Source organism: Pristiophorus japonicus, chromosome 14, assembly GCF_044704955.1.
Source record: "Pristiophorus japonicus isolate sPriJap1 chromosome 14, sPriJap1.hap1, whole genome shotgun sequence".
In the NCBI taxonomy this organism is placed as follows: Eukaryota; Metazoa; Chordata; class Chondrichthyes; family Pristiophoridae; genus Pristiophorus; species Pristiophorus japonicus.
This window is the reverse complement of record NC_091990.1, coordinates 176,401,437-176,423,999: the sequence shown is the minus strand read 5'-3', so window position 1 is coordinate 176,423,999 and position 22,563 is coordinate 176,401,437. Positions and strand designations below refer to the sequence as shown.

The 22,563-nt window shown below is 48.5% G+C and overlaps 1 protein-coding gene across 7 annotated transcripts in view; it reads right to left on the bottom strand.

The window, feature by feature from the left end:
* abcc8 (ATP-binding cassette, sub-family C (CFTR/MRP), member 8) overlaps positions 1-22,563 on the bottom strand; it is a 349,595-nt gene that overhangs the window by 194,633 nt on the left and 132,399 nt on the right. For all 7 annotated transcript variants that reach the window (XM_070899879.1, XM_070899873.1, XM_070899876.1 and 4 more), the window contains exon 9: positions 15,106-15,261. In XM_070899879.1, the coding sequence (XP_070755980.1) occupies positions 15,106-15,261 (156 nt within the window). The remainder of the gene's footprint in view (positions 1-15,105; positions 15,262-22,563) is intronic.

The window sequence follows — 22,563 nt, the reverse complement described above, 5'->3', positions numbered from 1 at the left end:
GGAAGCTTGCTGGGAACATAAAAACTGACTGCAAAAGCTTCTATAGATACATGAAGAGAAAAAGATTAGCGAAGACAAACGTAGGTCCCTTGCAGTCAGATTCAGGTGAATTTATAATGGGGAACAAAGAAATGGCAGACCAATTGAACAAATACTTTGGTTCTGGCTTCACGAAGGAAGACACAAATAAGCTTCCGGAAGTACTAGGGGACCGAGGGTCTAGTGAGAAGGAGGAACTGAAGGATATCCTTATTCGGCGGGAAATTGATGGGATTGAAGGCCGATAAATCCCCGGGGCCTGATAGTCTGCATCCCAGAGTACTTAAGGAAGAGGCCCTAGAAATAATGGATGCATTGGTGATCATTTCCCAACAATCTATCGACTCTGGATCAGTTCCTATGGACTGGAGGGTTGCTAATGTAACACCACTTTTTAAAAAAGGAGGGAGAGAAAATGGGTAATTATAGCCTAACATCAGTAGTGGGGAAAATGTTGGAATCAATTATTAAAGTTGAAATAGCAGCGCATTTGGAAAGCAGTGACAGGATCTGTCCAAGTCAACATGGATTTATGAAGTGGAAATCATTCTTAACAAATCCTCTAGAATTTTTGCAGGATATAACTAGTAGAGTGGACAAGGAAGAACCAGTGGATGTGGTGTATTTGGAGTTTCAAAAGGCTTTTGACAAGGTCTCACACAAGAGATTGGTGTGCAAAATTAAAGCATATGTTATTGGGGGTAATGTACTGACGTGGATAGAGAACTGGTTGGCAGACAAGAAGCAGAGAGTTGGGATAAACGGGTCCTTTTCAGAATGGCAGGCAGTGACTAGTGGGGTGCCGCAGGGCTCAGTGCTGGGACCCCAGCTATTTACAATATAAATTAATGATTTAGATGAAGGAATTGAGTGTAATATCTCCAAGTTTGCAGATGACACTAAGCTAGGTGGCAATGTGAGCTGTGAGGAGGACACTAAAAGGCTGCAGGGTGACTTGGACAAGCTAGGTGAATGGGCAAATGCATAGCAGATGCAGTATAATATGGATAAATGTGACGTTATCCATTTTGGTGGCAAAAACACGAAGGCAAAATATTATCTGAATGGCGGCAGGTTAGGAAAAGGGGGGTGTGCAACGAGACCTGGGTGTCATGGTACATCAGTCATTGAAAGTTGGCATGCAGGTACAGCAGGCGGTGAAGAAGGCAAATGGTATGTTGGCCTTCATATCTAGGGGATTTGAGTATAGGGGCAGGGAGGTCTTACTGCAGTTGTACAGGGCCTTGCTGAGGCCTTACCTGGAATATTGTGTTCAGTTTTGGTCTCCTAAACTGAGGAAGGACGTTCTTGTTATTGAAGGAGTGCAGCGAAGGTTCACCAGACTGATTCCCGGGATGGCGAGACTGACATATGAGGAGAGGCTGGATTGACTGGTCCTATATTCACTGGAGTTTAGAAGCATGAGAGGGGATCTCATAGAAACATAAAATTCTGACGGGACTGGACAGGTTAGATGCAGGAAGAATGTTCCCGATGTTGGGGAAGTCCAGAACCAGGGGACACAGTCTAAGGATAAGGGGTAAGCGGCATTTAGGACTAAGATGGGGAGAAACTTCTTCATCCAGAGAGTTGTTAACCTGTGGAATTCTCTACTGCAGACAGTTGTTTATGCCAGTTCATTGGATGTATTGAAGAGGGAGTTAGGTATGGCCCTTACGGTTAAAGGGATCAAGGGGTATGGAGAGAAAGCAGGAAAGGAGTACTGAGGTGAATGATCAGCCATGATCTTATTGAATGGTGGTGCAGGCTCGAAGGTCCGAATGGTCCACTCCTGCACCTATTTTCTATGTTTCTATGTTTCTATGGGCTAGGCTTTCCACTAGCTGGCTAAGGCCCCAAAAAATGGACCTTAATGCAGCGATTTGTGATGTATCACCCATGCTGATCGCCGGCATAAGGCCCATTTTTTTTTTCACGATTTTCCACTCGGCCTTACCCCAGCGATGTCAAATGGGCGATCAGATTTCTCAGCCATCTCACGATCGCCCAAAAAAAGAGGAAGTGAAACGGAAGTCTAAAAAAAAGCTTCACTAGCAACGATATTGTGCGCATGTGTGGGATTTTTTTTTGGATCGATTTTTTTTTGCCGCGTTTGGAGAGTTCATGGGTCATTGCACATGCTCAGAAGGAAAAGGAGGGTCGGCGCGAGTGGGAGAGAGGAGAGAGAGGAGTTCGTCGGTAGATTGTTATCAGTTATCATTACAGATGTTTCAGTAATGGCCATGTCCATTCAAAATCAAAATGAAAGTGAAATTGAAAGAAGAAGGGCCAAAGCCTTCAGTGAAGAGGCTAACGAGGCACTTGTCCATGTTGTATCAACAAGGTGGGAGGACTTGACACGGGGTGCCCTTGGGAAACCTGCACCCCGTGCTTACAGACGGATCTGGCAGGAGATTGCTGATGTGGTCACATCGGCATCCCATGAGGTGAGGACGTCTGACCAGTGCCGCAAGAGGTGGAACAGCCTCCTGGCAGCTGCCGGAGTAAGTTTGATTCTACTGTGTATTTAAAACATATATAAAACTCATGTTTATAAATAATTATGTATTATTTACTTGATGTTTATTAATTGCAAATTCCTCAATTTTAATTATTTATAATGTGAAGTTTAAAAACTACATTAAATGAAAAAAAAATTACATTACCAATTACATTTATTCACCCTAATACTAAGTTGCATGTTATAGTATTAAAAATTATTCATATGCAGCCACCATAGTACGTTGCATTGTAATATTTAAAAGATATTTAAAAGTCATATTTAAAATCATACGTACATATGTGTGGTATAATTACCGTGAATAATTAGAATAATATTAAAAATTATTCATATGCAATACGAGGTTACGTAATAATGGAACATTTAAATCAGTCTTCAATATTTATTGTCAGGAAAGGTAGCTTATGTCATGCAATGTTAAATTATCATTTACAGAAAAAGATAAGTTTAAACCGCGCGGAGCAGAGGAGGACGGGTGGCGGCCCCACTGCAGTGCACATTCTCAACCCATATGAGGAGCTTGCAGTGGCCTTGGTGGGTCCTGAAAGCCATACGGTCACGACTCGTGGCCTGGCCGAGCCCACCCTTGAGCCTGGTGAGTAATGCGGAATGTGCAAAATATCAAACATTATTAATAACATACGCAAAATATCGTAGTTATGCATTTGTTATGCAATTATAATTCATTAGTTCAGATGTAGTCTGATCTATGAGTGAGGCCATGTTAACGCTGATGAACCCTTCTGCATTTGTGGTTTTGCAAAATATTGCAATGTTTTGCATTATATTTAAATTATTGATATTGAAATATTGAAATATATTGATATGTATTGTTATGAGTTGTTTAAGAAATTTCATTCCTCTTTCTAAGGTGAAGTGTCCGTTGAGCACTGCTCGGTACCACTCACAGACCCCTCACAGGAGGGTGAGACTGCGCAGGACGAGCAGGAGGTGGAGGAGCAGGAGGAGGAGGATGATGAAGTGATTTTTTTTGGGGGGGTGGTAACAACCTGCGGCGTCGGTTGAGATGGAAGAAGCACCGGTACCAAGCGGTGTGCAGGTGGCGACGCCAAGGCATGTCATATTGCAAATGCCGACCCCACGGAGGTCCGGTCAGCGTGGCGAGCAATTGCCTACCTTGGAGGGCCAGACAGAGAGCTTGATTTCCCTGTGCAGGGAGACGGTCGTGATTGGTCACGATCTTATCCAGGGGTTCTCGGGATTCTCTGCGAACTGGAGCCACTTTCCAGCATCCTGGAGCGAGTTCTGCACAGACTGCAAGGGAGACCTTGGAGGCTATTCGTCAGCAGACAGCCGCAACCAATGCCCTACGGCATGCGATGCTGGCTGGACACGGCGCTGCACCCCAAGGCGTCGTGTCTGCTCGCAGTGAGACCCCGAGCACACAAGCGAGTACAGAGGGCACAGTTCCTCCTGACTCGGAAGTGGAGCTTTAGGCTTCCGCTTCCGCTCCGTCACCTCCACCACGGCAGGAAGTCTTGCCGTCCCACTCTGCTCGACGACTTGGTGTCGGTCTGCGTAGACCAAAACGGGCGGGTGGGGTGCGAACACGGGGTGGGCTGGACCTGGAGGGAAACGTGGCCGCTGGTAGGGAGGGGGGCATTTTTTCACAGTTTGTTCACTAGTTCAATTGTTCTTGTTCCTGTTTTGTTACTTTTGTTAGTTGTTAGTTGTTAAAGGTTAAAGGTTAGTTGAAAATTGTTAATTGTTAATTGTTAAATGTTTAAGATTGTTGTGTATTTGAGGGAAGGGTGGGTTGGTGCCGGGGGCGGGGGTTTGGAGGGATAATTTCTCCATTTTTATTTGTCTTTTTGTTAATAACATTTTTTTTCTTTAATTCAATAAATTGTGTGTGTCTTCTCTCTTATTTACATTAGTTATCAACTATGTTATTCCATATCTGTTCATTCTTTTAATATACGAGTACTTTAGTAACATTTCAGTAAGACTAAATTAAGCATAAGTTTTGATGATAGGCCATTGCAGGCAAGACCTAAAGGACACCCCAAGCAATTGAAAGTATTGATTAACCCTAACTGTAAATCAACATCTGAAATGTCCACATTTAGCGAGTGGAACCCCTTTCCGAAAAGTACTCACAGTCTGTGCCTTCCTGATCATTGTGAAGCTCATGAAGTTAATCCACGAGCGTAAAGAGCTTCAGTCACTTGACAAATGCAGCTGTGTGTGGCGTGTTACTGTGTGATTTTAATCTTTCAACAATATCTAATCACTGTTCTCTGCACTCTCCAACAATATCAGTAAAATATGTAAAAGCTTGCTATATATATAATACCTTCTAATAAATTCTAACCTATTTACTAAAAACAACTTAATAATACCTGTATGAAAAATTACAGCTCTCATTACATTCTATTATATAAAACCCATTTACTAAGAATAACGTAAATATGCCTATGTGAAAAAGCTCTCAGTAAATTCTACTATATATTTACTAAAAATAACATAATACCTATTGATCCCAATATTCTGATTACAACCAACTCTCTAATTATATCACAACTATTCCTCCACTCTTCCTCTGAAGTGAAAATGGCGTCTGTAGTGCCCATTTCTTTCTTTTAAGCCCAGAAAAAGCAACTATTTTTCAGCACTCTTTTGAGCCTTGCAACGGCCCAGCGAAGTGCATGCTAGATGCTAAAACTTGGGATGGGCCTTGTGTGGGCTATAATTTCGGCGATCTTCTCGGCGATCAAAGTGGAAACTTAGGCACCTGTTTTTCGGACGATATTTTGGGTCTAGTTTCCACTTTATGCTCAAAATGGGCGATAGAGGTCCGTTTTGGGCGATATATGGGCTTTAAATGAGCGATGTGAAGTGGAAAATCTAGCCCTATGTTTCTATGTTTCAGGCACTCCCTGTGTTTATTCAGTGTCAGTGTGTTGCAATGCAAGCTGTGTCTGCCGCTATACTCTCTGTCTGCCCCACAGTCGGACGGGGAACACACGGTGCTGCAGCAGCTCAGCAATCTGTGGGGGCACATATTGCTCCCGATGCTCTGGCACCACCCCAGAGGAGGGTCATATGCTGGGCGGGCCACATTGTTCGCATGCCAGGCACAAAATTCCCAAAGCAAGTGCTCTACTCGGAACTCCTTCACGGCAAACAAGCCACAGCTGGGCAGAGGAAACGTTACAAGGGCACCCTCAAAGCCTCCCTGATAAAGTGCAACATGCCCACCAGCACCTGGGAGTCCCTGGCCAAAGACCGCACTAAGTGGAGGAAGTGCATCCGGGAGGGCGCTGAGCACCTCGAGTCTCGTCACCGAGATCAAGCGCAGGCAGCGGAAAGAGCGTGCGGCAACCCAGTCCCGCCCTCCCTTTCCCTCAACGACTATCTGTCCCACCTGTGACAGGGACTGTGGTTCTCGTATTGGACTGTTCAGCCACCTATGGACTCACTTTTAGGGTGGAAGCAAGCCTTCCTCGATTCCGAGGGACTGCCTATGAGGATGATGGAGGAGTGTCAGTGGACCGTAGGATATAGAAGGTGCTGTCCTTCCTCACGATGACAGCATTCCGGCTCCCGCCTTTACACCCGACACGGCCTGCACCCCAGCTGTCCCACATTGCTGCCGCCCATCGTGAAGCAGTGCAGTTAGCAGTCGGGCGTCCAGCTGATCCAGGCATCCTCCACGGCCATCTGTCCTGTCTCCCTCAGACACACAGCAGCCCTCAAGCGGCCTTGCTGCAGGCACTGAGAAAAAATTGAGGAGGAGCAGGAAGCGAGGTGGGGGGGGGGGGGGGTGTCGGCGGGGGAGTGAGGCAGAAGGGTGGGAAATGCCAACCAAAAACACACTGATTAAAGGTATTCCCATGGGTCCCATGTACATCATGGTGTCAGTGTTATTCCACTGTTGTATAATTTGAAGGGTCTGCTGCTCCATTGTGTATTATTTGAGGGTGTGGTGTTTTAATGAAAAGGTCCACGGTCTGATTTTTTTTTTCCTTTGAAGGGGCGGGTGCTCCATGTTGATTTATTTGAGGGTGTGAGGTTTTTGGGAATGTTACAACTGTGTGTTTAATAAAGTGCTACTTTGCCCGTCTCCTTCAGCCTCTGGTGTATGACCGTGGACTTGTGATGGAGATGTGGCATTAACATGGCACAATGCGTGGTCATTATTAGCTGCATCACTCGGCTCACTCCATTTAAGCGAAGCTTCCACTCTAAAAATGAGTCCTTAGGTGGCTGAACAGTCCAATACGAGAACCACAGTCCCTGTTGTGATTGGCAGCATGGTGCTCATTGCAGCGTTCCTCCGGCTCTGTGTAGTGGGATTGTGGAGGGGGGACATTAGCCAAGTGGCCAGGCTGTATCCCTCGTCCCCACGCAGCCAGCCTCGGCCTTGCCGTGGTGGCTGAAACAATCGTGGCACAGTGCTCTCCCGCAGGATAAACGCATCACGTGCGCTTTCAGGATACCGAGCATTGATTGCGAGGATGCGCTGCGTGTGGTCGCACATCAGCTGCACATTTAGGGAGTGGTATCCTTTTCTGTTTCTGAAGACCTCTGCATTCTGGAATGCTGCTCGTAAGACCACGTGCAATCAGTTGCTCCTTGCACCTCCGGTAAGCCCGCTATCCTGGCAAACCCACATGCGTGCTCGTGTTATTTCTCCATGGTCATAGAGAAGTTAATGAAGTCCATTCGACGGGTGTAGAGAGCCTGTGTGATGTCGCAGATGGAGAGATGTGCTGCGAATTGTGAGACCCTGCATATGTCCCCTGATGCAGCCTGAAAGGAGCCGGAGGCATAGAAGGTGAGTGCCACCGTGACCTTCATGTGACGTGCAGCGCAGTCCCGGTGCCGATGTGAGGCTACAGGTCTGCCTCCAGGAGATGTAACAACCTCCTTTCGGAAGATCAGCCTTCTGACCACTTCTGCTCCTCGGGCAGGTCCAGGTATGAGCGATGCCGCCGGTAAAGCTGTGGGAGGTAAGGCCTCCTGCACCGATGTCTAGGGGCTGGGCTCCTTCAGCGGCTGACATGGCCAACAGCCCTTCTCTCTTCACGACACCTTGCTAGAGCATGTAGAGTACGACACTGGCGAACTAGTAATTCCCCCATTCAAGTTTTAGAAATGCTTTTTTTTCTCAAGCTGAACTGTTATGTCTGTCTGCCACTGCAAATTCGGAGGCTCACGCACCGTGCTGTGTGTAAACGTTGCACTGACTGTGACCTCTGAAGGAAGCGCTTCCTCATCCCTTTAAGTCGCCACCAGTTAACGACTCGGCAAGCATGTACCGACTGTTTTTCCAGACTTTGTTATTGGAGGGCGCTCAATGAGGCAGCCGCACTGAATTTACCGACTGGGGCGCAAGTGTGGGCGTTGCACCGGGAATACGTCACGATCGGCGCGATCGTCAGCAGCCAGGCACTAATGGTTTGCGCCCCCGGTGAGCCTCTAATGAATTTTTCGTTGGAATGCTAAAAGGTGCGCGCCCGGTCGCTAAGCTCTAACGCGCGCAAATAACCCCCCTGTAAATGCTAACTGAGGCTCATGGTCTACAGGGCTGCAGTGATACCTGCCCTCCTGTATGGCTCAGAGACATGGACCATGTACAGTAGTCACCTTAAGTCGCTGGAGAAATACCACCAACGATGTCTCCGCAAGAACCTACAAATCCCCTGGGAGGACAGACGCACCAACATTAGCGTCCTCGACCAGGCCAACATCCCCAGCATTGAAGCACTGACCACACTTGATCAGCTCCGTTGGCCAGGCCACATAGTCCACATGCCAGACACGAGACTCCCAAAGCAAACGCTCTACTAGGAACTCCTTCATGGCAATCGAGCGAAAGGTGGGCAGAGGAAACGTTACAAGGACACCCTCATAACCTCCCTGATAAAGTGCAACATCCCCACTGACACCTGGGAGTCCCTGGCCAAAGACCGGCCTAAGTGGAGGAAGTGCATCCGGGAGGGCGCTGAGCACCTCGAGTCTCATCGCCGACAGCATGCAGAAATCAAGCGCAGGCAGTGGAAAGAGCGTGCGGTAAACCAGTCCCACCCACCCTTTCCCTCAACCACTATCTATCCCACCTGTGACATGGACTGTGACTCTCGTATTGGACTGTTCAACCACGTAAGGACTCATTTTAAGAGTGGAAGCAAGTCTTCCTCGATTCCGAGGGACTGCCTATGATGGACAACCAAAAATCCAGCCCATTATCTTCAACCAATTCTGCAATATTCCACATTGGCTTTCATTCTGATCTAAATACTCCTATTAAGAAGGCATGATAGGCACTCATATATGGGTTGCCATTGTTGTTAACTAGAACATCCGTGATAATTACTCAGTGACTAGAGTGGAGGGTGATACATTTCCACAACGGTAAGACCACTTGGTACCATTCACAGGGTTCTGGAAAATTATTGTCAATAAAATACAGGACAATTGGCAGAAACAAATAGGAATTTGAGCCTTTTTTCCATCTTCAATCAATACTGTACAGAAAAGGTGTGCATTCAATCAGTTATGTATCGGAGGTAAGTACTTGTGATGTTGAGAAGGGAAAACATGTTGGGGTATATTTCTGTCTATATTTTTGTCACTAACGTTAGCTGAAAAGTCAGAATAAATATATGTATAAAATGGAGAAACCCGTTTTATGTTCACTGACTACTTCACTCATATAAGCCTTGATACGTAAATTGCATCTCCTTCTATTTACAGTGTGCTGCAGCTGCTGATGCGAAGGATTTTGCCCGCTCTGGGATGGGTTTAAAAAGCAATGCAAAAAACACATGGCTGGCCTGTATCTGCAGAGCAGGCCACAAGCATTTCTCAAGATAAAATGTAATGCCACACGAGGCATTCGTATCACCCTGTTTATATCCCATCACTGCAACTAAAGTCAGGGCTGCCACTGCCAGTAGAATTGTAATATAAAGGCAACAACAGAGAGGGTCATTCGTGTGCAGATGTTCAATGCCTAACTTGTATAATCTCTCCTTGTAATTTAACCCTTGGAGTCTGGGTACCATTCTGGTAAACCTAAACAGCACTCCCTCCAAGGCCAATATACCCTGGCTGAGGTATGGTACCCAGACACTGCTCACAGTGCTCCAGGTGTGGTCTAAGCAGGGCTTTGTATAGCTGCAGCATAACTTCGATCCCCTTGTATTCTAGTCCTCTCCATATAAAGGCCAGTTTGCCTTTTGCCTTTTTGATTATTTTCTGTATCTGTCCATGACATTTTAGTGATCTATGTCATTTTAATGGGCCCCTGTCTAAACCTCTCCTTCTTTGAAGGCCATCCTTAAAACCTACCTCTTTGACCAAGCTTTGTGTCACCCCTTCCTAAAAAACTCCTCCTTTTGACTCAAATGATTGTGGGACAGCCTTTTGGTGTCACCCTCTGTTGAGTATCTTTGAGACTTTCATTCTGGGGGTTTCCCAGGGGTTTAATGGCCGGAAACGTATACATACTTGTGAAATATATTACTCTTAGTTCAAAGATTTTTTATGGTAACATGGTGCTATCAACTCCCAATGCAGAGGAAATACAGCCAATGGCACTCCCCAATTTAAATCACACAGCCTTCTTCTTATTTTGTCTGAACCAGTGAAATGGCATTGGGTGTTCCAGCGCAACAAACACGGCCAGTTCCCAACACGTGTCCTCTCAGGGGAGCGCCACTAAAGTAATCGCTTCTAACATCATCATCATCATAGGCAATCCTCGGAATCGAGGAAGACTTGCTTCCACTCTTAAAATGAGTCCTTAGGTGGCTGAACAGTCCAATACGAGAGCCACAGTCCCTGTCACAGGTGGGACAGATAGTCGTTGAGGGAAAGGGTGGGTGGGACTGGTTTGCCGCACGCTCTTTCCGCTGCCTGCGCTTGATTTCTGCAAGCTCTCGGCGATGAGACTCGAGATGCTCAGCGCCCTCCCAGATGCACTTCCTCCACTTAGGGCAGTCTTGGGCCAGGGATTCCCAGGTGTCAGTGGGGATGTTGCACTTTATCAGGGAGGCTTTTAGGGTGTCCTTGTAACGTTTCCTCTGTCCACCTTTGGCTCGTTTGCCATGAAGGAATTCCGAGTAGAGTGCTTGCTTTGGGAGTCTCGTGTCTGGCATGCGAACGATGTGGCCTGCCCAGCGGAGCTGATCGAGTGTGGTCAGTGCTTCAATGCTGGGGATGTTGGCCTGGTCGAGGACGCTAACGTTGGTGCATCTGTACTCCCAGGGGATTTGTATGATCTTGCGGAGACATCGTTGGTGGTATTTCTCCAGCGACTTAAGGTGTCTACTGTACATGGTCCGCTTCCAACAAACTCAAAACCAATGCGTCAAATTAGAATATGAGACTATTTCCATCATCAATAAAACGACTTGTTTTTTGTGGTGCCCATTGGCCTCGAAAGGCTTTAACAGAGCCCAAGGACATTGCGTGATTCTGTTCCAGGGTTAACTGGGCTCACACAAGGCCTTGGAAGAGGGGCTAGCAGAGTGAGCATTCCATCCCATCAATCTTGTGCATCCTGGACCTGTGGATGTTGCCTGCCTGCTTTTGTTAGCAGTGGGGCAAGGAAAGACACATTTTTAAATCTCTGTTGTCAAAAATACCTCTTTTTTATAAGTCATTCTCAGGACGTGGTCAACACTGGTAAAGCTGCAAGTTTTATCGTCCATCTTTAGTAGCTCTGAGGTGGTGGTGGGTATATTGTATGCACCTGTGAGTATACTCATAGGTTTGTAGAGCTGTTCACAAGGGGGTCGTTCAGCCCGACTGCCTGTCTCTTTTCCGCGGTTACATTCACGCCAGGGTGTCCTTGGAGATGGAGCACACGGTGTCCACCGGTACGCTCGCGGCCTTACATGAGAGGTGGGCACCGGAGGGACTGGAGTGCATCATCACCCCCGGCAACCAAATTTTAATTTGATTTTATGTTTTAAAGTTTAATTTGTTTTAACTGCCGGGTTTTAGTGTCCCCCTCCTCTTTTATAGGGGGCACTTGTAAGATTTATGATTTTAATGCCCCCAAAAAAATCACAAAAAACACAAAAAAAAATACAAAAACATTTTTTTAAAAAGGGCAGTTGAAAAGTGTCTGGAGTGTCCCCCAGATTGGGGGGCACTTAATTTAATGTTTATTTTGTCTCCTATCAAAGGAGTTGTAGAGCTGTTCACGAGGGGGTCGTTCAGCCCGACTGCCTGCCTCTCTTCCGCGGTTACATCCGAGCCAGGGTGTCCCTGGAGATGAAGTACGTGGTGTTCACCGGTACCCTCGCGACCTTCCGCGAGAGGTGGGCGCCGGAGGGACTGGAGTGCATCGTCACCCCCGGTAATCAAATTTTGATTTGCTTTAATGTCCAAAATTTAATTTGTTTATTGTGTCGGTTTTAGTGCCTCCCCCCCCCTCTCCCCAACTTAAGCCAGGGGGCACTTGTATAATTTGTGTGTTGGTGCCCTCAGAAAAACCAAAAAAAAAACAAACAACATGGGGGCACTTGTTTGAAAGTTTCTGTTTAGTGCCCCTTTAATCAGGGGGCATTTGAGTTAACGATTTATGTTTTACAGATTACAACAAAATAGTTGTAGAGCTGTTCACGAGGGGCTCATCCAGCCTGACTGCCTGCCTCTCTTCCGTGGTTACATCCGAGCCAAGTTTAATTGGTTTATTTTGTCGGTTTTAGTGCCCCCCCCCCCCCCCACTTTAACCAGGGGCACTTGATTTATGTTTTCAACTAAAATAGTTGTAGGACTGTTCAACTGTGAGTGGCTTAGCCAGTCACGTGATGTACACAAGACTCAATAAAACCCCAGTCAGTTGGGTTTAGGGGATCCACGATGAGGCAAGTGGTTGTGAGCCTTGTGGATGAACAGTTTAATGTGTGGTGTGATTGCTAAACCTTTGTTAATAAACCAACTAGCAATGTGTTGCCATGAATGCTTAAGCAAAGAACCCAGGAAGCAAATACAGTACAGTGAGCCTTCTCCTTGAACAACTGCAGTCCTTGTGCTAATGGTGCTTTGAAATGGTGTTATAGAATTCTGGTATTTTGACCCAGCAATGAAGAAGGACTGGTGGGATATGTCTAGGTCAGGATGTTGTGTGACTGCAGGGGAACATGAAGGTGATAGTATTCCCAATCATCTATAAGCGACTGATGCCAAGAATTGAGTGTGGTGCAGTGCTTTTACTATGATATGTGCTGTATTAAGTTACAAAGTAAAAGCATTTTACAATTGACAGAAACTATGAATGCAAAGCACTCCATGTACACATGCACCATGTACGCACCACCCATTGGTACTAGGCACAGACACCATAACCAGAGGTGCTTAAATGGACCGCTGCAGGCTGCACATAAAATGTGGCAAAACATCTGTGGAATTGATTTTCGTGGGGCCAGGAGTCACAAAAATCTGCCCACCCACATCACCTACAGTTGGATGCTCTTGTATAATAAAGTTGACTTCTTTCAGGCAATAATGTCGCTTCCTTATTGTAAAGAAATACTTTTAATCACACAGGCATATATTTCTCTCTCGAATGCATGGTTTATCACAATGACAATGCACAATGAATCACAACATATTTTCCTTTTCTTCCACCTGAAAAAGTCTTGGTTTAACATCTCATATGAACCTTAACAATGACATACTCATTTAGTACTGCACTGATGTTCTAGCATACATTATGTGTTCAAGTTCTGCAGTGGGCTTTAACTCACAAATTTAGAGGTGAGAATGCTACCAAATGAAGTATGTTATTCCAAGATCCTGAACCATTTTCAGTGAGGAAATCTGTCGTATATTTGATGTGATAGGGAGATGTTCGACCCCCCTCGTCCAGAAGATGTTCCTGCATTTTGTAAGAGGGCCACACGTAAAAATGTATTTAAAAATCAGTAATTCGAGTCTGGATCTTCAGGTCAGTCCTACTTCAGTAGCCTGGTACACCTGGTTTCCTCAGATACACTTGCCATTGATTTTGTCCCTACTACCTGAGAGGCCAGAGACTTGAGCACTCTGACACAGTCTGGTACTGTTCTGAGTCCCTATCTGTGCTCCACCACCTCGTGTGAGCAGAGGGTCATGCAGGGCATATTCATTCCGACCTAAATTCCAGCTCTCTGTCGGAGCCCCATCGAAGTACATTGGGAGGACACTGGAATGACTGGAGACTTTCAGAGCAAATGGATTTATTATGCTTAGGTTATGCAGGTTGCACTCAATTTCAGGTAAGTCTACAATCTTTCCATTGCTCTGATCATCATTATAGGCAGTCCCTCGAAACGAGGATGACTTGCTTCCACGCCAAAAAAAAAGGATGAGTTCACAGATGTTTCGAAAGAAGAACCCGAACTACATCCTGAAGGGTGGAAGATGCCTGTGCGTGGATTTTTTTAACATGGGGTGGCCGTTGCACACCAGCCACCACACGGGGCTTGACAGAGCTAGATCTTGGTCCAGTGGCAAGGATTACCCAACACTAACTGGAGCCCAGCTCTGCTGCACGGACCTAGTGCGCGCACATATCGCAATGTGGGCTGGGCCCGTGCTGCCCCTGGGCCCCTGGCCCCGTACTCACACCTCTCCTGGGCCCCGATCACATCCCTCCACAGTCTCTCGCCGCTCCTTCGCCCCGACCTCGCCGCTCCTGCTGCACCTGCCCCCACTCCAATCACCGACCCTGGACCTTGAGGACGTCACTCTTCGCTGCCGTTGCCCTCCTGCACCAGCTCGCGCTGCTCCCTGTAGTGGCCCCCACGCAGCTCCTGGGGCCTCCACGCTGTTCATGGCTGCCGCTCACCGCTCCTTTTATGGCCCCGACCTGCCACTGATAGTTGCTGTCCTCTGGTTCTGGACTTCCCCAACATCGGGAACATTCTTCCTGTATCCAATCTGTCCAGTCCAGTCAGAATTTTATATGTTTCTATGAGATCCCCTCTCATCCTTCTAAACTCCACTGAATACAGGCCCAGTCGATCCAGTCTCTCCTCATATGTCAGTCCAGCCATCCCTGGAATCAGTCTGGTGAACCTTCGCTGCACTCCCTCAATAGCAAGAACGTCCTTCCTTAGATTAGGAGACCAAAACTGAACACAATATTCCAGGTGAGGCCTCACCAAGGCCCTGTACAACTGCAGTAAGACCTCCCTGCTCCTACACTCAAATCCCCTAGCTATGAAGGCCAACATGCCATTTGCCTTCTTCACCACCTGCTGTACCTGCATGCCACCTTTCAATGACTAATGAACCATGACACCCAGGTCTCGTTGCACCTGCCCTTTTCCTAATCTGCCGCCATTCAGATAATATTCTGCCTTCGTGTTTTTGTCACCAAAGTGGATAACCTCACATTTATCCACATTATACTGCATCTGCCACTCATTTGCCCACTCACCTAACCTGTCCAAGTCACCCTGCAGCCTCTTAATGTCCTCCTCATAGCTCACACTGCCACCCAGCTTAGTGTCATCTGCAAACTTGGAGATATTACATTCAATTCCCTCATCCAAATCGTTAATGTACCATGTTATTACCTGCACAGGCATGGCCCATAGATTGGGAGAGAGAAAGAAAAACCACATCAACTGGTTTGTATCTATGGCGACCAGATTGCAGATCTGTCCAACAGTCATCTCCCCCATGGACATGTTTGATGTTGACAAACGAAGAATCTTATTGTAGATCTTTGCCTGAAATAAAAGTAATGAAATACAGTTGCTGTGAGAAATTATCAGGACAATACTTCACAGATAAATATTCATTTATTTTCAGCCAGATTATGAACCAACTAAAACTAAGACTACTGTAATAGTGGCAGTATAAGTCAGGAATTAGAAGTGATATGTGCCCCGAATTTGTGGTCAGTGGCGAAGCAAATGCGTTCACCGCTGGCCCCGAAGTAAACTTCGCACAAAGATGTTGCGATCTCTGTATCGAGAAATTCGGATTTTCCAACGCGTAATTTAAATCAATGTAGTTTAGTGGGAATCCCATAGTGCGAGTTGCTGTGACCTCAACAAGCTGTCTAAGCAGCCAATCAAAATGCAGAATTCTCAAAGACAGCAAACCAGGAAGTGGGTAAGCTCTTAAAATTCTAACTTTAAAAAAATATTGGAGCGAGCAAAACAAAGATTGGCACACTGACATTGGGACAAGGCAAACCTGAAATACAAAAGAACACAGTTCATTTTTTTTAAGTTCCTTAAAAATTAACATTTTTATTAACATGGATAAGTTTGACACTACACAAAATTAAAAGTCGTTTTTCAGGGCCATAACCTTTGTTTAGCAGTAAATACGCTGTTAAAACCTCAGTTATACTTAATCTCTTTGGGTTTAACTTTTAATGGGATATTTAACAAGAGTAATTACTTTGGATGAGTCAGGGGCCAAAATTGCCCCTTTCCTGAAGGCCTCTTAACACCGGAAATTAGCGGCCATGCTGAGGAGTGCAATGGCCGCCGACTTTCCATGCAATGGCTGCCATTATCAAAATTCCGCTCCCGTGTTATCCTGGCGGTGACCCATGCCCCCCACCCCCACCGCTCCGCTTCTGCCGATCCGTGTTAAGTGTGTCATCACAGTGCACACTGCGGATCTAACCCCCCTCCCCCCGCGATGGCGAAAATCCGCTGTGAAAATCGCCGGCCCGTCCGGCGGTGTCAACACCCGTTTTTTCCCGGTGGTGCACTGAGGCTGTGGTCTTTTGCAAGGGCAGCGCAGTTCCCCTTAAAGGGGTGGACCTACTGCTGCTGCCGCCATGTTTTTTTGGGGTCGGCCGACTATCATGTCGGCCTAACAATTGGGCGCCCAGGTTCGGCCAGGTCATCAACAGGTAGCCTGGCAGCCCCTCTTGGGTGCCAGGTTGCTGGCCCGGCTGAAACCTTCCTTGGTGGCCCAGTGGGCCGAAGTTTTAAAATCGCGAAGGCTCTCCCCTTTAAGTGAAGGGGAGAGTCGTGGTGCCCGCGGCCATTCCGCACCCCCTCCCAACTTCCGCCCCTCAGGTGTTGCCACCGCCACGTATCCTGTGGAGGAGCAGTGAATAATAGACCATAACTTCAGGATTTCCGCATCAGGCTGCACATGCGCTAAATCCTAAAATTGTGGTCAGTTTCAAAGGCGAAATAACGACAAACGCTGCCAGTTTGAGGCCCTAAACTTCAGGCCAATAAACCACAAGCAAAGTGGAATTTTATGAACTCATGTAAATTTTATTTAATAAAATGTTTAACTGTAAGACAGGAGTTACAGCCTCAAGACAAGCTTTGGTCTTCCAAATCTGTCTTATAAGTTGTAATAACGATGACTGTTACACAGCCACATCAACTCTAATAAAACCAGGTATCAGACCTTTAGCCAATATACTCACTGGGAATATACTCCACGTTCTATAAATTGGACAGCAAGTTTCATTTCTTCACTATTGTACAGTGTTAGCAAAGCAATAATGGCCTCAATCTTTTTTGACACAGATTTTGGAACTTAATTTATCCTGCACTACAACCATCGAATCAGCAGTCTCTCTAACTCACCAATGGGTGTGTTCGCTCTTTAAGAAAAGTAACTGAAAAAGGTGAACTGCCTGGGGATATATGTAGTGGAAGTATTGTGTGAAAGTACATGGGAATCACGTGATCCAAAAGTACATGGGAATCACGTGATCCAAAAGTACATGGGATCACGTGATCCAAAAGTGAGGAGCATGAATTTTCCCACAGCATGTTACTTATGAATGAGCAAGACTATTTTGACCAATGTTTATTCATCCATCCAGAAGCACCCTGCAGCCCCTCACCCATTGTGGTAGCTATTTGGGGCAGACCAGCCAGGCACCCAATCCTGCCGGTGGGAGTCCCAATCCATTTTATGTGCCGAAAGAGAATACCATGCTGCAGGAGAGCTGTGAGCAGCATTGAAGTTGTAATGTATGTATGCCTGGGTTTACCTGCCACCAGGGGGAGTGACTGTCGGAGATCATTGGGCCACAGACACACATGTGCAGCTCTTGTATATAAAGAAAGCCTCCATGTTTAATGCACACTTTGAGAGCTAATAAAGTAGTCAGGTTGCACCTGATTGAGTTCACGGTACTAAGCCTATTGAGTTATTGCATACGCAACAGAAGTCACTGGAAAGGAATATTGAGCCATGTGTACAACAGGTGGTTAATCTGCTACTTCCTGCTTTGAATCCCAACAAAGTTGAATTCCCCCCCCCCCCCGCCATCCCCCACTGTTTTAGATTTGCTGGGGCCGAAATTCAGTGTCCGTATAAGGCCCGTTACCGCCATTTTGCGGCGGAATTGAGTGGCCTTCGTGTTGCAGTCCATTGGCCACCAAGACCCAAATTCAGCTCGGGGGTTTTTCAGCCTGTCCCCACTTCAGCCTCGCTGCTGCTGGCCGCCGCAAGTGCTATCCCGCACCTCCAGCATACTCCGCCCCAAATTTACCTCATAAAATCTTTGATGCGCCGCGCGGTGCCCCCGACGGTGTTTTCTGTCAGGGGGGCACCTTGTCCTGTGTGTGTGCAGCACGGCAGCACAGCGTCCTTTCAAGGGGAGGGCGCACTGCCGCGGCCGCCATTTTTAAATTTTTGCCGGGCGACTTCTTGATCGGCCGGGCGATTGTTGCCCTCAGGATCGGCTGGGCCGCCAACAGGCAGCCTGGCACCCCCTCTTGGGTGCCAGGCCATTGGTCTGGGCAAAACCCTCCCCGGTGGTCCAGTTTAAAAATGCCGAACGCTCGCCCCTTTAAATGAAGGGGAGAGCGTGGTGACGTACAAGCGTTGTTCCGTTATCTCCGGCCTCAAAGTTGCAATCAGTGTCCTATGTTGTCACCAAAGTCAGATTTACATAACTTAATGAGGTTTTCGTCTGATTCAGTTGGGCACCCGGACCGCTCTTGTCTAAGCCCTGGGCAATATGGTGGGAACAATTGGAGTGGGAATGGGGGATTAAGTGCAGCGCTCCAATGCTGCAACCACCCAGGTCGTGCCTGGTGGTCCGAGCTCAATTCAGTCTCGCACTCCTGAAAAAATTTCTATAACTTCCATGAGTGATAATCTATTTCTAGCAGTACATTATCCACCTTCATTTCTCTGCTCCATTCATTCACCATCAATTAAAGGATTGTAGTTCTCCATGGCCATGGTCACCAATACAGCTTCATCCAAACCGGAGACAAACTTGCTTCTGGACAGAAATATAGGGGGTCATTTTAAACACCCAAAACGGGTGGGTTTGGATCAGGCAGGAGGTAAAAAACTCAAACATCTGAGGCAGCAACCCAACCCGCCTCGAATTCGGCCACTTCGGATGCTAACGGAGGTGGGACGAGGGGCGGCCGACCAATCCGCTCTCAGGAGGCTGGTTGGTCATTTGAATATTTTAATGAGGCTGTGTGACTGCATTTTAACAGCGATTATATTTTTAACCACAGTCGGTTTGGTTTCCCAGGCCTCGGGAAATCTGACAGGTGAAAGGTAACGAGAAAGGCTGAATCCAGGAAGCAAGTGCCTTTACAGCACTGTTTGTGGGCCAGGAGGTGCAGGAATGTTTCCTCCAGGCCCAACAAGCATACCAGTAACCCTCTCCCATGATCTGTCTGCTCCCTACCCCCACGATCGGACCCTCCAACCACCATCTACTCCCCCTGTCCACCATCTACTCCCCCTGACCACCATCTGCTCCCCCTGACCACCATCAACTCCCCCTGTCCATCATCTACTTCCCCTGTCCATCATCAACTCCCCCTGTCCATCATCTACTCCCCCTGACCATCATCTGCTCCCCCTGTCCACCACCTACTCTCTCTGACCAACATCAACTCCCACTGACCACCATCTGCTCCCCCTGACCACCATCAACTCCCCCTGATCACCATCAACTCCCCCTGACCACCATCTACTCCCCCTGTCCATCATCTACTCCCCCTGACCACCATCAACTCCCCCTGACCACCATCAACTCCCCCTGACCACCATCAACTCCCCCTGATCACCATCAACTCCCCCTGACCACCATCTACTCCCCCTGTCCATCATCTACTCCCCCTGACCACCATCAACTCCCCCTGACCACCATCTACTCCCCCTGACCACCATCTACTTCCCCTGTCCATCATCTACTCCCCCTGACCACCATCAACTCCCCCTGACCACCATCAACTCCCCCTGACCACCTACTCCCCCTGTCCACCATCTACTCCCCCTGACCACCATCTACTCCCCCTGACCACCATCTACTTCCCCTGTCCATCATCTACTCCCCCTGACCACCATCTACTTCCCCTGTCCATCATCTACTCCCCCTGACCACCATCAACTCCCCCTGACCACCATCAACTCCCCCTGATCACCATCAACTCCCCCTGACCACCATCAACTCCCCCTGATCACCATCAACTCCCCCTGACCACCATCTACTCCCCCTGTCCATCATCTACTCCCCCTGACCACCATCAACTCCCCCTGACCACCATCTACTCCCCCTGACCACCATCTACTTCCCCTGTCCATCATCTACTCCCCCTGACCACCATCAACTCTCCCTGACCACCATCAACTCCCCCTGACCACCTACTCCCCCTGTCCACCATCTACTCCCCCTGACCACCATCTACTCCCCCTGACCACCATCTACTTCCCCTGTCCATCATCTACTCCCCCTGACCACCATCTACTTCCCCTGTCCATCATCTACTCCCCCTGACCACCATCAACTCCCCCTGACCACCATCAACTCCCCCTGATCACCATCAACTCCCCCTGACCACCATCAACTCCCACTGACCACCATCTACTCCCCCTGACCACCATCTACTTCCCCTGTCCATCATCTACTCCCCCTGACCACCATCAACTCCCCCTGACCACCATCAACTCCCCCTGACCACCTACTCCCCCTGTCCACCATCTACTCCCCCTGACCACCATCTACTTCCCCTGTCCATCATCTACTCCCCCTGACCATCATCTGCTCCCCCTGTCCACCACCTACTCTCTCTGACCACCATCAACTCCCACTGACCACCATCTGCTCCCCCTGTCCACCACCTACTCTCTCTGAACACCATCAACTCCCACTGACCACCATCTGCTCCCCCTGTCCACCACCTACTCTCTCTGACCACCATCAACTCCCACTGACCACCATCTGCTCCCCCTGTCCACCACCTATTCCCTCTGACCGCCATCTACTCCCCCTGACCATCATCAACTCCCCCTGACCACCATCAACTCCCCCTGACCGCCATCTACTCCCCCTGACCACCATCTACTTCCCCTGTCCATCATCTACTCCCCCTGACCACCATCAACTCCCCCTGACCACCATCAACTCCCCCTGACCACCTACTCCCCCTGTCCACCATCTACTCCCCCTGACCACCATCTACTTCCCCTGTCCATCATCTACTCCCCCTGACCATCATCTGCTCCCCCTGTCCACCACCTACTCTCTCTGACCACCATCAACTCCCACTGACCACCATCTGCTCCCCCTGTCCACCACCTACTCTCTCTGAACACCATCAACTCCCACTGACCACCATCTGCTCCCCCTGTCCACCACCTACTCTCTCTGACCACCATCAACTCCCACTGACCACCATCTGCTCCCCCTGTCCACCACCTATTCCCTCTGACCGCCATCTACTCCCCCTGACCATCATCTACTCCCCCTGACCGCCATCAACTCCCCCTGTCCATCATCTACTCCCCCTGACCACCATCAACTCCCCCTGACCATCATCAACTCCCCCTGACCACCATCAACTCCCCCTGTCCATCATCTACTCCCCCTGACCACCATCAACTCCCCCTGTCCATCATCTACTCCCCCTGACTGCCATCAACTCCCCCTGTCCATCATCTACTCCCCCTGACCACCATCAACTCCCCCTGACCACCATCAACTCCCCTGACCACCATCAACTCCCCCTGTCCATCATCTACTCCCCCTGACCACCATCAACTCCCCTTGACCGCCATCTACTCCCCCTGTCCATCATCTACTCCCCCTGACCACCATCAACTCCCCCTGACCACCATCAACTCCCCCTGACCACCATCAACTCCCCCTGTCCATCATCTACTCCCCCTGACCACCATCAACTCCCCCTGACCACCATCTACTCCCCCTGTCCATCATCTACTCCCCCTGACCATCATCAACTCCCCCTGACCACCATCAACTCCCCCTGACCACCATCTACTCCCCCTGACCACCATCAACTCCCCCTGACCGCCATCAACTCCCCCTGTCCATCATCTATTCCCCCTGTCCATCATCTACTCCCCCTGACCATCATCAACTCCCCCTGACCACCATCAACTCCCCCTGACCGCCATCAACTCCCCCTGTCCATCATCTACTCCCCCTGACCACCATCTACTCCCCCTGTCCATCATCTACTCCCCCTGACCATCATCAACTCCCCCTGACCACCATCAACTCCCCCTGACCGCCATCAACTCCCCCTGTCCATCATCTACTCCCCCTGACCACCATCAACTCCCCCTGACCGCCATCTACTCCCCCTGTCCATCATCTATTCCCCCTGACCACCATCTACTCCCCCTGACCACCATCTACTCCTCCTGACCACCATCAACTCCCCCTGATCACCATCTACTCCCCCTGTCCATCATCTACTCCCCCTGACCAGCATCTACCCCCCCTTGACCACCATCTGCTCCCCTGACCACTATCTACTCCCCTGTCCATCATCTACTCCCCCTGACCACCATCTGCTCCCCTTGACCACCATTTGCCTCCTCTGATTCCCGTCTGCTCCCTGCCCCACCCCCACGTGGAATGCACGATAAGATCCTTCAACCTAGCAGCCTGAATAGCAAACCTCATGTTCTTCGGTTCCCTGAATTCCTACTGTGTAAACGCACTGTCTAAAATTCATCCAGGCTTTTTATAGCCATTTACCAAACACTTGGCTCTGAGCAAGGTGAAGCTATTTAATTCAGACAGTTTTCATTAG